Below are 14,913 nucleotides of genomic sequence, written 5' to 3'. Positions count from 1 at the left end.
AGCTATATTCTCTTTTTGGAAATTAGCTTGTTTATTTTTAAGTAAGTCTTCAGGCGTTCAGGAACCTTGCTCATTCCAGCAGAGGAAGTCACCTGTTCTTGACCTAACAGAAAAATCCGCAGATTTTAGGGGCATCTCATCCTGTTCTTCTTGATAACTAACCCAGAACTAGAAAATAGCAACACATACTAGAATTTTATGAGCCCACAAAACTCATCCCCAGCAGATCACCTTTCTACAAGAATGTTTCCAGCAAGTTTCCTATCTGGCTCCACTTTGTCATTTGTTCTCAAAATGTACTCAATCATAACTGTAGTTATCAGGCTTATCTCGGAATTAGCAAATGTTGAAGTGGGCACAGTCTAAAAGATTGAAGTGTAATAACCTTAAATTAGATTAGAGAACAACTTTTAAAAAGTGACTATAATTTAAAAAGTATTTGTTGCAGATTTTTTCCTGTAAATAATATATATTCTCAATTCTAAATTTAACTTAGTTTTATCAAGGTAACACACTAAGGGTCTCTGATTTACTTTTTTGTCTAAAACTCAAATCCTACATTTATTGAGAAGTTCAATACCTACTAATGATATAGGAACAGATATATTTTAACTACAATCATTCAGTTACTGAGTTTCGTGTTACTGTACTCATAGGATATTTTTATATCAAAATCTACAAAAAATAGCAAAGGTCACTAAGAAAATTTTCTACTGCCAATCTCTCTCTTTAGAGCCCCTTTTATCTCATTATTCCTGAGACTGTAGATGAGGGGGTTCAACATGGGGATCACCACTGTGTAGAACACAGACACTATCTTGTTCTGGTCAGTTGAGTAGCTGGACTTGGGCATCACATAAATGAATGTAATGGTCCCATAGAACAGAGTGACTGCTGTGAGGTGGGAGGTACAGGTAGAGAATGCCTTTTGGCGCCCCTCAGTGGAGCGCATCTTCATGATGGTGATGAGGATGTAGATGTAGGAGACAGCTATGACAAACACTGTGATGGCAATGATGGAGCCAACAGTAAACGATGGAACAACTACAGGGACACTGACATCAGAACAGGAGAGTTCAACTAATGGAGCAAAGTCACAGAAAAAATGGTTGACTCTGGTTGGTCCACAGAAGAGTAAAGAAAAGAAAGTGAATGTAAAAGTAGACGCATTAAGAAAACCACCTACATAAGCCACTGCAAATAACTGGATACAGACTTGTGTAGACATTTTGGTTGAATAAAGCAGTGGATTGCAAATTGCCACAAAGCGGTCATATGCCATGGAAGCCAGAAGGAAGCATTCAACTGTCCCAAAAAAAGCTCCTGAACCGAGCTGAATGCCACATCCAAGGTAGGAGATTGTGTTTCTCTCCACCAGGAAGTTTACGAGCATGTTAGGTGTGACGGAAGATGAATAGCCTATGTCAGCAAAAGCTAGGTGGCTCAGAAAAAAGTACATGGGATGATGGAGCTGAGAAGAGATTCTGATAAGAACGATTGTGCTGAGATTGCCAGATATGGTCACCAGGTAGATGCATAGGATGATCACGAAGAGGACGACTCGTAGCCCTGGATCATCTGTTAAGCCCAGGAGAATGAACTCTGACACTGCAGTGTGGTTTCCACCCACCAGGGAATCCATAGGACGACATAGGTACTGACAAAATGAATCTGTGATGAAAACAGTACATTTTAGAAGTTAACCAATATGGGGGCTGGTGCTGTGGCACAGCAAGTTAAAGCCCTGGCCTAAAGCACCAGCATCCCATATGGGTGCCAGTTCTAGTCCAGGCTGCTCCTCTTCAGATCCGGCTCTTTGCTATGGCCTGGGAAAGCAGTGGAAGATGGCACAAGTCCTTGGGCCCCTGCACCCGTGTTGGAGACATGGAAGAAGCTCCTGGCTCCTGGATCCTGGCTTTGGATCAGCTCAGCTCTGGCCATTTTAGCCAGCTGGGGAGTGAACCAGCAAACGGGAAGACTCTCCCTTTGTCTTTCACCCTCTCTCTCTCTACCTCTCTCTCTAACTCTGTCTTTCAAATAAATCAAAGAAATATTTAACAACAAAAAAAAAAGGAGACAGACAAGTAATAAAATTTTAAAAAAGTTAACCAATATGATGGTTTTCTTTTCATTATCATATATAGCTTTTTATTATAAAGATATCCAAGCAACAATACATATCATAATAAGCCTATCTGAAATTTTAAAATTTTTGGCAGAAACCCCAGAGAAATACCTTAATATAATATATCCTTTTCTTTTTCTATTACATTGTTTCAAAAAAATACATGAAAATGTCTTTAAAACAGAAGAATAAAACTGTAAGATTAAGGAAAATAATAAGAATGGTTGCTAGTATAATGAAAAATAAAAAAATACATAGAATTTTGTGGTAAAGAATTCAGTAATAGCTAACATTTTACATGCTGCCTAAAAGATAAGCATATAGATAAGAATTATGTACATATTAGATAATTACATAAATTATATATGCATACATATAATTATATATCATTCCTTTTCATAGTGATTTCATTCCTATTTCAAAGTACTTGGTAAAACAATATTTTCCATTACAAATGTGTTAAAAGTACCCAGTAAATTTATAGTAGATGACCTAATTCATAATCATATTTTATCTCATATGATTATACATACATATGTACAGTATGTTAATTTTTCTGTAAAACTATTACCTTAATTATTATTTTATATATTAGTAAACAAATCAGAAAGAAACTGTAGAGCTGGCCCAAGTTGATACAGCAAATGGTGGAGTCAGAATATGGGCCCTGAAGAATCTGACTGCCCATGCCTTAGTAACCATGCCATAAATGAAGTTAAATAACAGTAACAATAAAGCCCTGAAAACGAGTGAACACACCTGAAAACGAGTAAACAGCAGACCCTTTAAGCCTTCTGACAGCAAATGTATGAGTCACCTAAGTTGTTACATGTTTCACAATGTCTATCAGTTGAATACAATTGATATTATAATTGGGATTATGAAAGAGGTCACCTACTATGAAGTTATTGTGCATTGTAAAATATTTAAAATCATATTATTTTACCATATAGTCTAAAGTATCAGTATAATCTCTCTGAAAACAGGCATGATTAATACCTAACACATAATTTAAATAGGTTCTTCAAACAAATTAATTCATTTTACTGAAAAGCATTTTCTTTTGGGGCTTTAGAGAATGAAATAATAGCATGCCCAGTATAATAAGTGGTTAAATAAAGTATTGCATAAAAAGTTATGAGAAATCACTGAGCTTGTGAACAGATTGACTTTATCTCCAGATTTTCCAGGCATATATAATCAAGCTTTTTCTAACTCATAATTGCCTTGATTATAATTCATTCAGACCTGTTAGACCCATAAACAGAGTGAATCTTTCTGCAAATATATTTACAACATATTTTTAAATCTTCAATGTAAACCTTTAAGCATCAAAAATGCGTATTTTTGGCATTTCCACCAAGTGCCAGTTTTGGGTGCTGTTTAAAGACCAGGAGTTCTGTCTTATGGGTGGATTAACAGGGAATGCTAATAACTTATATTAAGTTTATTTATTCACATAGAACTGATGATGGACACCAAATAATTCAGCCCAAGATGCTCACTGCTGATTGCTTGATTCCATCTGCCCGGTGTCCTCATATGGCTTGTGAGTGCAGATAACTAACTTAGACAGTAAAGTGTCTTCAAATGCTGAATGAAAACCAATACCCCTGGGAATGTCTTGGCAAGCCTTACCTCTTGGAATGAGAACTGATTCATCTTTTAGTAACAAATCAAGGTGCTAGTGGTTATATAACTATCTTTTAGTTTTGTTTTCCTTTGAGGATAAACCTCAGATGACACTGGGGAATCTGATTTGAAGTCAAAAGCATTATGGAGTGTCATTTTCTGGAGTAAATGTTTAACAGTTCAACTCATATACAAAACAGCTAATTTTTCAAGAGACTCAATTCTCAAGTGGTCAATTATTCTTTTGTTTCTATCTGGTTATTCATTCCTAGTTCCATGACCTTTGTTTAGTCACTTTAGAGAGTATGATATAACAAAGCATATTATCAATATTGACTCCAACTTTGCTTTGATATTCTGACTAAAAATTACCTGGCAATAAATTCCAGATATCAAACATTAATCTTAGCTTTATCCATTCATTGTGTGTTTATTTTTTTTTACTGAAAAGTATTTTGTCTCAATATCTGTAACACATGTGATTAAGTAACTTAGGGGTACCACAGAAGCAAGTAAAACATGGCCTCTCAATAAAAATTCAGTCTGTATGATTCTGTGACTGACTATGATGGTTAAAGGTTGCAAATATTTCATCATGCAGGTTGTAGACCAGCATTCAGAACTTGATGCTTATACTTCTTTTTATTTTAAGTTTTAAATGTGATGTGGCTGGCGCCAGCATCCCAATATGGGTGCCGGTTCTAGTACCGGTTGCTCCTCTTCCAGTCCAGCTCTCTGCTGTGCCCCAGAAGGGCAGTGGAGAATGGCCGAAGTGCTTGAGCCCTGCACCCACATGGGAGACCAGGAGAAGCACCTGGTTTCTGTCTTCAGATCAGCGCAGTGCCGGCCATAGTGGCCATTTGGGGAGTGAACCAATGGAAGGAAGACCTTTCTCTCTCTCTCTCTCTCTCTCTCTCTCTCTCTCACTGTTTATAACTCTACCTGTCCAAAAAAAAAAAAAAATGTGCACTATAAAGTATACGGAGTCCTCATTCTGTGTCTTCATTGAGACTTTGTATATGACAAGTTCTCCAAAATCACAACCTTAGAAACTCCTGTAGAAGTGATTTATAGTGAAGGACTGATCTCAGGGAAAACAGTTCAATATGAGAGAGAATTCAGGACAAAACTTTGTAAACATCAGATAAAGATGTACAATTAGTAGCCTCTGGGGTAGCTCAGGATGCCCTTGGAAGTTCTTGGCACACTGAGTCATGGCCAGTCCTATGCAGCACTGTGGGGCCAGGTCTCTGAACCTGCTCCAGTCTTTGCCACCTCTGAACTTGACCAATTTAAATCCCAATCCATACTCCAGGACCGCACTTCAGATACCAGTGTCAGCCTTTGAGTTTCAATAGATTGCAGTCTCTTACTGATTTGAGAAGAGTTGATCCTACACAGCTTATTGACTTAACTCAGCTTGTCAGTGGGAGAGGTGTGACCATCCAGCCACTAAAAGGGGTTATGCTGTCCCACTGGAAGTGGAGGGTGCTGACACCTTTAAGGTGAAATTTAATATTGAAGAATAGCTGGCTTTAGAACTAGCATTGCTGCAACTGAGAAAAATGGTAATGTTGTCACTGTAGATTCTGTGACCCAAGAAGTCTGGAGATTCTGTGGAAACCTGTTTCATTCTTTCTGTGTGGACAATCCGTGCCAAAGTGAATGCCTCCACCTGAAGCACTGGTGCCTTGTTACACCAATGCTAAGTATGTGGTCACCTGGGGGAAAACCTGCCAGATTTCCTAAAGCAAAACTTGAACTGTCCAGAAAGTGTGGTTATCTTTTACCCACCCACTGCCGATAAAAAGGAAGTCTTCAAAATGCCCAGTTCTCAAGAGGATACAGAGCAGAGAAAGCAGAGTTTCTTTGGTCTTATTCCAGGACGCGTGGTGAAAATGGCAGGTGAGACAATCTTAAAATGTACCGATGAGATCTCCTCAGGTATTACAACTTGTAGGGCCAGCATTATGGTGCAGCAGGTTGGGCTGCCAGCTGAAATGCTGGCTTCCCAGCCGAGTATCGGTTGGAGTCCCAGCAGCTCCACTTCTGATCTGGCTCCCTGCTAATACACCTTGGAAAGCAGCAGCAGATGACCCAAGTGCTTGGGCCCCTGCCATCCACGTGGGAGACCCAGGTGGAATTCCAGGATCCTGGCTTCAGCTTGGCCCAGCCCTAGCTGTTGTGGCCATAGAGGGAAGGAACCAGGAGATGGAAGATCTCTCTGTGTCTCTATATGTAACTTGGCCTTTTAAATACGTAAATCTTTACAGTTAAACAAGTACGCTAAGCATCTTTTTCCTGAAAAAAATATTATGGCTCATGAATTCCCTTCTGCAAAAGAGGAGTATTGGAAGAATACCGGAAAACTGGTAATAGCGGCCACAGCATCACGTGAGTGCCTGCAGCCTCCCCCCAATACCCCCTTGCCTGCCCACCATGGCTGGAAAGGAAGAAGCCATTGATGATGCATGAAAGAAGGTGTGATCAGTGAGGATCACAAAATATGGAAAAAGAACACCTTTTCCTTTATGATTTGATGATGACCTATACACTGGAGTGGTCCAGCCTAACTGCATGTGGCTTCACGATGTAACCATACCAGAAGGAAGAGATTTCAGCATTCATCATCTTGTCCTGGGGACATATGCATCAGCTGAACAAAAGCCACCTATTGAAATAGCAGCTCCCTGATGATGATGCTCACTTTGATAATTCATACTACAACAGTGAGAAAGATTTTGGTTCGATTAGTGGAAAAATTCAAATAGAAATCAAGATCAGCCATGGAGGAGAAGTAAACAGGGGTCATTATATGCCCCAGCACCTTTGTGTCAATGCATCGTTCTTGTTTCTGACTATACAAAATATCCTTCTAAACCAGACCTTTCTGGAGAGTGCCACCCAGACTTACATCCCTGTGGACATCAGAAAGAGGTATATGGGCTTTCTTGGACATCAGTGCTGTTCCAAAGGAAGGAAAAGTAGTGGATGTGAAGATTATCATTACAGGGCTTACAGCAGTAGTAGAAGATATTTCTTGGCATCTGACCCATGAATCTTTCGATCAGTTACTGATGACCAAAATCTTAGATTTTGTGTACTTGTTCAAACAATGCCTCCAAACCAAGCCACTCATTTGATGCTTACACTGTGAAGTGAACTGTATCTCTTTCAATCTGTATAATGAGTTGTTTAGTCATGATGTTTACACTGCTAAGATACCTGGTTACTTTTGAAATCTCAATTAAATCTGGGTGATTTACTCTGAGTCAGAAGACAATATCATACAAGTGTGGCAAATGGCAGAGAACATTTGCAATGAGAGTTGCCTGAAGAAAGTGTGGATTTAAGGATCCTAGATATGTCTGCACTTCTTGTGATTTTATAATCCCCTACTTCCCCTCTCAACAATGAGATTGACTTAACGCTAGTTTTTTTATTATTATTATATTTAGTAAATATAAATTTCCAAAGTACAGTTTATGGATTACATTGGCTTCCCCCCACCATAATTTCCCTCCCACTCGCACCCCTTTCATCTCCCGCTCCCTCTCCCATTCCATTCACATCAAGATTCATTTTCAATTCTCTTTTATACAGAAGATCGATTCAGTATATATTAAGTAAAGATTTAATCATTTTGCACCCACACAGAAACACAAAGTGTAAAAATACTGTTTCAGTACTAGTTATAGCATTACTTCACAGTGGATAACACATTAAGGAAAGATCCCACATGAGAAGTAAGTACACAGAGACTCCTGTTGTTGACTTAACAATTTGACACTCTTGTTTATGGCGTCAGTAATCTCCCTAGGCTCTAGTCATGAGTTGCCAAGGCTATGGTAGCCTTTTGGGTTCGCCAACTTCGATCTTATTCAGACAGGGTCATAGTCAAAGTGGAAGTTCTCTCCTCCCTTCAGAGAAAGGTACCACCTTCTTTGATGACCCGTTCTTTCCACTGGGATCTCACTCGTAGAGATCTTTCATTTAGGTCTTCTTTTTTTTTTTTTTCCCCAGAGTGTCTTGGCTTCCCATGCATAAAATACTCTCATGGGCTCTTCATGCAGATCCAAATGCCTTAAGGGCTGATTCTGAGGCCATGGTTATATTTAGGACATCTACCATTCTATGAGTCTGCTGTGTATCCCATTTCCCATGTTGGATCGTTCTTTCCCTTTTTGATTCTATCAGTTAATATTAGCAGACACTAGTCTTGTTTGTGTGATCCTTTTGACTCTTAGACCTATCAGTGTGATCAATTGTGAACTGAAGTTGATCACTTGGACTAGTGAGATGGCATTGGTACATGCCACCTTGATGGGATTGCATTGGAATCCCCTGGCACGTTTCTAACTCCACCATTTGGGGCAAGTCCGATTGAGCATGTCCCAAATTGTACATCTCCTCCCTCTCTTGTTCCCACTCTTATATTTAACAGGGATCACTTTTCAGTTAAACTATGCAACAGATGAAGGGTTGATAACCAGAATCTACAAAGAAATCAAGAAACTCCACAACATCAAAACAAACAACTCACTTAAGAGATGGGCCAAAGACCTCAATAGATATATTTCAAAAGATGAAATCCAAAGGGCCAACAGACACAGGAAAAAATGTTCAAGGTCACTAGCAGTCAGGGAAATACAAATCAAAACCACAATGAGGTTTCACCTCACCACGGTTAGAATGGCTCACATTCAGAAATCTACCAACAATAGACGCTGGAGAGGATGTGGGGAAAAAGGGACACTAACCCACTGTTGGTGGGAATGCAAACTGGTTAAGCTACTATGAAAGTCAGTCTGGAGATTCCTCAGAAACCTGAATATAACCCTACCATTCAACCCAGCCATACCACTCCTTGGAATTTACCAAAAGGAAATGAATTTGGCAAACAAAATAGCTGTCTGCACATTAATGTTTATTGCAGCTCAATTCACAATAGCTAAGACCTGGAACCAACCCAAATGCCCATCAACAGTAGACTGGATAAAGAAATTATGGGACATGTACTCTATAGAATACTGTACAGTAGTCAAAAACAATGAAACCCAGTCATTTGCAACAAGATGGAGGAATCTGGAAAACATCATGCTGAGTGAACTAAGCCAGTCACAAAGGGACAAATATCATATGTTCTCCCTGATTGGTGACAACTAACCGAGCACCAAAAAGGAAACCTGTTAAACTGAAATGAACACTAGGAGAAACGGTGACTTGATCAGCCCTTGCCCTGACTGTTGATAAACAATTTAATACGTTATCCCTCTTAGTATTTTTTTTTGTTTGTTCTACTTAATACTTTTGGTTGAATACTGTAATCAATACACAGTTATTCTTAAGTGTTGAAACTTAACTGAAAAGTGATTGCTGGTAAATATAAGAGTGTGAATAAGAGAGGGAAGAGATGTGCAATTTGGGACATGCTCAAACTGACTTGCCCCAAACGGTAGAGTTAGAAACATACCAGGGGATTCCAATTCAATCCCATCAAAGTGGCATGTACCAGTGCCATCTCACAATTCCAAGTGATCAATTTCTGTTCACAATTGATCATAATGAAAGGACTAAGAACCAAAGGGATCACATAAACAAGACTAGAGTCTGCAAATACTGATAGAATCAAAAAGGGAGAGAACAATCCAATATGGGAAGCAAGATACACAGCAGACTCATAGAATGGTAGATGTCCTAAACAGTACTATGGCCTCAGAATCAGCCCTTAAGGCATGTGGATCCAGCTGAAAAGCCCATAAGAGTATTTCAGGCATGGAAAGCCAAGACACTCTGGCAAAAAAAATGACCTAAATGAAAGATCTCCGTGAGTGAGATTCCAGTGGAAAGAACAGGTCATCAAAGAAGGAGGTACCTTTCTCTGAAGGGAGGAGAGAACTTCCACTTTGACTATGACCCTGCCAGAATAAGATCGAAGTCGGTGAACCCAAAAGGCTTCCATAGCCTTGGCAACTCATGACAAGAGCCTAGGGTGATTACTGACGCCATAAACAAGAGTGTCAATTTGTTAAGTCAACAACAGGAGTCACTGTGCACTTACTCCTCATGTAGGATCTCTGTCCTTAATGTGCTGTACAGTGTGATTTAATGCTGTAACTTGTACTCAAACAGTATTTTTCACTTTGTGTTTCTATGTGGGTGCAAACTGTTGAAATCTTAATATATGCTAAACTGATCTTTTGTATATAAAGAGAATTGAAAAGGAATCTTGATGTGAATGGAAGGGGAGAGGGAGCGAGAAAGGGGAGTGTTGTGGGTGGGAGGGAATTTATGGGGGGGAAACCATTTTACTCCATAAGCTGTACTTTGGAAATTTATATTCATTATATAAAAGTTAAAAAAAATGCCCATCAACAGTAGACTGGATAAAGAAATTATGGGACATGTACTCTATAGAATACTATACAGCAGTCAAAAAAATGAAATCCGGTCATTTGCAACAAGATGGAGGAATCAGGAAAACATTATGCTGAGTGAATTAAGCCAGCCTCAAAGGGACAAATATCATATGTTCTCCCTCATCAGCGCCAACTGAGCACCAAAGGGAAAACTTGTTGAAGTGAAATGGACACTATGAGAAACAGTGACTTGATCAGCTCTTGTCCTGTTGATGTACAATGTGATACTCTATCCATTTTAGTATTTTTTTTTTGTTCTAGTACTTTTGGTTGAACTCTGTAATTAACACATAATTATTCTTAGGTGTTTAAATTTTGACTTAACACTAGTTTTAAGGCCCACAGACTTCCTTCTACTACTATACTCTGCAATAGGCAATCACCAATAGTGCTATTAGCATAAGCAGTAGATGTTTTTTAAGCATTAACTGGGGAGTTGAGTCAGCAAAGCCACGGACTTTATATGTGAATTTCAAGGATATTTTAGTACCAAACCCAGGCTAATATAGCCACAGAAATGGGAATATTATGTGTGATTATTTTTCTTCTTTTATCCCAAGTTTTTCAGATGCTTTTAAGGTTACAGTGAGCAAGGAATAGAGCCAGCTGAGGCAGGTGTCTGCACTATGAAGTTTAAATATTATAAGATATCATTTTTATTCAGGAAATAGTAGAGATTTAATTCCTAGATTCCTACTCTCAAATCTTCATACCTGACTATCCTATCAGGATGTACATTTCCCTACATAGAACAATCTTCTCTTCGTTTTACAGTTAAGTCAAAATTAGATGTTCTTCTTTGGACAGATATTTCTGCTCAATCGTGTATTTCTTCTGCTGTTTTCATATTCCTTTCTGTGAATTTTTTTTTTTTGCTTGGAACTACCAATTTATAAAGATATGTTTTTAACTGGTAGTTATACTACAGGTAGACTGTCAAGATGCGAAGGGTAAATCAATATCCTGTATTTTTCTTAAGTTTTATTTTATTTATTTGAAAAACAGAGTTATAGATGAAGTAGAGAGAGGTCTTCCGACTGCTGGTTCACTCCCCAGATGCCGCAATTGGCCAGTGCTATGCTGATCAGAAACAATGTGCCAGGAGCTTCTTCCAGGTCTCCCATGTAGGTGCAGAGCCTAAGGACTTGGGCCATCTTTAACTGCTTTCCCAGAGTATAGCAGAGAGCTGGATCGGAAGAGGAGCAGCCAGAACCAGAACCAGCACCCATTTGGGATGCCAACACTTCAGGCCAGGACTTTAACACCCTGCGCCATATCACCAACCCCCATATTTGTTTTTAAAATTCATTGTTGGTTTTAAAAAAAGAAAGAGTACCAGAAAGGAGGTCAAAACATACAGATTTCTGATTGCATTTTCTTAAGGTATCATTCTCCATATGTTGGGGCTGGCATTGTAGTACAGCAGGTGAAGGCACATGCAACACCATAGTCCCGTGTGAGAGTGATTGTCCAAGTCCCAGGTGCTCTGCTTCTGATCCAACTTCCTGCTAATGTTCCTGGGAACCCAGCAGAAGATGGTTCGCATACTTGGGACCCTACCATGGAGACCCGAATGGAGATCTGTGTTCCTAGCTTCGGCCTGCACAGCTCTGGCTGTTGTGGTCATCTTGGGAGTGAACAAGCATATGGGAGATCTTTGTCTCTCCCTCCATCTCTTTTAGTCACTGCTTTTCAAATAAATATATGTTTTTATGAATTCCAAATTTATCATTATAGACAACTACCTAGACTGCTGTACCACATCTGTGTTGATATTCTGGTACCTACTGGAAGTATTCAAAATAAAGGGTCCCATGGAAAACCAAGACACTCTGGCAAAAAAAAAAAAATGACCTAAATGAAAGAACTCCACTAGTGAGATCCCAGTGGAAAGAACGGGTCATCAAAGAAGGAGGTACCTTTCTCTGAAGGGAGGAGAGAACTTCTACTTTGACTATTACCTTGTCTACATATGATAAGAGTCGGTGAACCCAAAAGGCTTCCAAGTCTTGGCAACTCATGACTAGAGTCTTGGGAGATTACTGATGCCGTAAAAAAGAGTGTCAAATCGTTAAGTCAACAACAGGAGTCACTGTGCACTTACTCCTCACGTAGGATCTCTGTCCTTAATGTGTTGTCCACTCTGAAGTAATGCTATAACTAGTACTCAAACACTATTTTTCACTTTGTGTTTCTATGTGGGTGCAAACTGTTGAAATCTTTACTTAATATATACTAAACTGATCTTTGTATATAAGAGAAATGAAAATGAATCTTGATGTGAATGGAAGGGGAGACGGAGCGAGAAAGGGGAGTGTTGTGTGTGGGAGGGAAGTTATGGGGGGGAAGCCATTCCATAAGCTGTACTTTGGAAATTTATATTCATTAAATAAAATAAAATAACTAAATGCTCCCACAATCCTTCTCAATGAATGTACTTTCTGTCTTGGTTTCATATTTTAAGCAGGCAAGGGGCTGCTTCGGTGAGATTGCATTTGTACTGAACTTTGAAATATGGACAAGATTGTGCATGGATTAAGTCAACAAATGAGATTTCAGAAAGAAAAAGAAACATGACTAGTTTGCCTTAGAAAGTAAGATTATGAGGGCAAACATGGAGGTGAATTTGGTAGTTCAGATGGAAAGGAATTTGGCAGGAAGATGAAAGGGCAATTACAAACTGTTTGTATGTATGAAGAATGTGAGTGCAGGCTGACACCACAGCTCAATAGGCTAATCTTCCACCTGCGGCGCCGGCATATTGGGTTCTAGTCCCGGTTGGGGCATCGGATTCTGTCCCGGTTGCCTCTCTTCCAGGCCAGCTCTCTGCTGTGGCCCGGGAGTGCAGTGGAGGATGGCCCAAGTCCTTGGGCCCTGTACCCGCATGGGAGACCAGGATAAGTACCTGGCTCCTGGCTTCGGATCAGCGCGGTGCACTGGCTGAAGCACGCTGGCCTCAGCAGCCATTGGAGGGTGAACAAACGGTAAAAGGAAGACCTTTTTCTCTGTCTCTCTATCTCTCAGAGAGAGAAACTCTGCCTGTCAAATAAAAACAAAAAGAATGTGAGTGCAGTAACAGCATTTGTCATAAATGTCTATTTTTTCAGTAAGGTCCTGTACAACAGAGTTTTCTCCCACGAGAAAGCAGTTACAGTGATCATACTGCATATTTATTTTCTTCCTACCAAACTTATTTTCTATCCCCAAGCAATGGCTTCTCAGAACACCACAATTCCTTGTCCAATAAACAGGGTAGAAGGGACCTAGGAGACTTGGACAACTTTCAGAATTATAAAATAAGTTGTATGATGAAATAAAGGATGCCCAGGGGAATAATCTACATACCAATATAATACTATTAAAAAGTAGACTTTCATTCATTTCTACTGTTAAGTGAAATAATATGGGCAAACATACCAGTAAGTCTCTGTCATGTGTCAAGATTTTAAAAGCATTTTTGTGGATATCACATTGAAGCAAAGATCTGAATGCAGAAGACTTCCAGTATCTAAAGCAGAGGTTTCAAGACAATTATCTTCTTGGCCCCAGGACTCCAATTAAAACCTTGATGGGTTTGAACTCTACCTTTAAGGAATGGAGAAGACAGGACCTGCTATGAGACTCTCATTTCAGAGGGAACTCCTCAGACATTAAAAAGGAGAACACTGTCTTAAAACTTAACCCTGGATTACAAGGAGGGGGAAATCACAAGACGAACTGCAAAAAGCCACTCCTGAGTTCTAGGACTGTAAATTACCTCATAATTTTAAGAGACTGAAAGGTGGTTTTCCTTCTCCTATCTACCTATGTGTCTATCTATAATTTATTTATTTATTTTATTTAGCAAAGTTAGAGGCAGATAGACAGAAGGAGGCAGAGTGTTCCCACCCACTAGCTCAGAGAGAAAAGATAATAATGAAGAGAGGCTTCATTTCCAACTACCTGTAATGGCCAGGATTTGGCCAGAGCCAAAGCAGAACTTGGCAGGGTAATCAAGGTCCCCCACATGGTGGTGGAACCCAATACTTGACCCATCACGGCTGCCTGCCAGCATCTGCATTAGCAGAAGTTCGAGGATCCAGAGTCAGGAAACACTAATGGGAAAGCAAGTGTAAATGTCTGCCTTCCTCCTTGTTTTAAAGGTGGAAACATTCGAGGTTTATTTCAACTTCAAAATGAACACTCTCTATCTTCTGATAATCAAGTACCTGTGAATTCTTATAGCTTGTTAGAAGTTACTGAAGAAACTATGGATGTAGGTAAGCTGGAAATTAAGAATGTTGTCAATGTCTTATGGTTGGGAGGGAGGGAAGCCCAAGAACTACATGAGTAAGATCGGAGGGCAGAAATGAGGATGGCAAACTCAAGGCAGAAGCCAGGTTTAAAAAGAGGATAAGGCTTGAGCCAAAAAAGCAGATGGGTAGCCACAATGTTATAGACATCTTGATCTCCAGTAGCTGTCAGATTTGTTGGATAGAATAGAAATAATGTTCTGATATTTTTCTTTAGTTACTGTACTTGAATGATATGAAGAAAGCAGAGTATCCCATCAACCTTTATGAAAACATCATAAAAATCAAGTTCTTAAACAAAATCTCTAATGCAGATTATGTAAACTCTACATATCTGGTGTCCTGCAGATTACTCTCCTTGGAGAGACTTGCCAGAGTTTGTGGTGAGTGTGGATGGAGATAAATTGTTTAGGTTAAAACTCTCCTGACAATTCTGATGTGCCCC

General features: G+C 39.5%; 1 protein-coding gene and 2 pseudogenes across 1 annotated transcript; 2 read left to right on the top strand and 1 right to left on the bottom strand.

Moving 5' to 3' along the window:
- Window positions 1-697: 697 nt before the first annotated feature.
- On the bottom strand, window positions 698-1,652 carry LOC100340981 (olfactory receptor 5P76). Its single transcript, XM_051824384.3, has one exon. It carries the CDS (start codon window positions 1,640-1,642, stop codon window positions 698-700), a length of 945 nt encoding a protein of 314 aa, XP_051680344.2. The 5' UTR covers window positions 1,643-1,652.
- Window positions 1,653-4,971: 3,319 nt separating this feature from the next.
- On the top strand, window positions 4,972-6,047 carry LOC149128415 (large ribosomal subunit protein uL15m pseudogene; annotated as a pseudogene).
- A 149-nt stretch (window positions 6,048-6,196) lies between these two features.
- Window positions 6,197-6,996, top strand: LOC149128414 (histone-binding protein RBBP4 pseudogene; annotated as a pseudogene).
- Window positions 6,997-14,913: the final 7,917 nt, after the last annotated feature.

The sequence above is a fragment of the Oryctolagus cuniculus genome, chromosome 1, assembly GCF_051225735.1.
Source record: "Oryctolagus cuniculus isolate XC-2025 breed Fujian yellow rabbit chromosome 1, ASM5122573v1, whole genome shotgun sequence".
NCBI classification, from domain to species: Eukaryota; Metazoa; Chordata; class Mammalia; order Lagomorpha; family Leporidae; genus Oryctolagus; species Oryctolagus cuniculus.
This window is presented reverse-complemented; position numbering and strand designations above follow the sequence as displayed.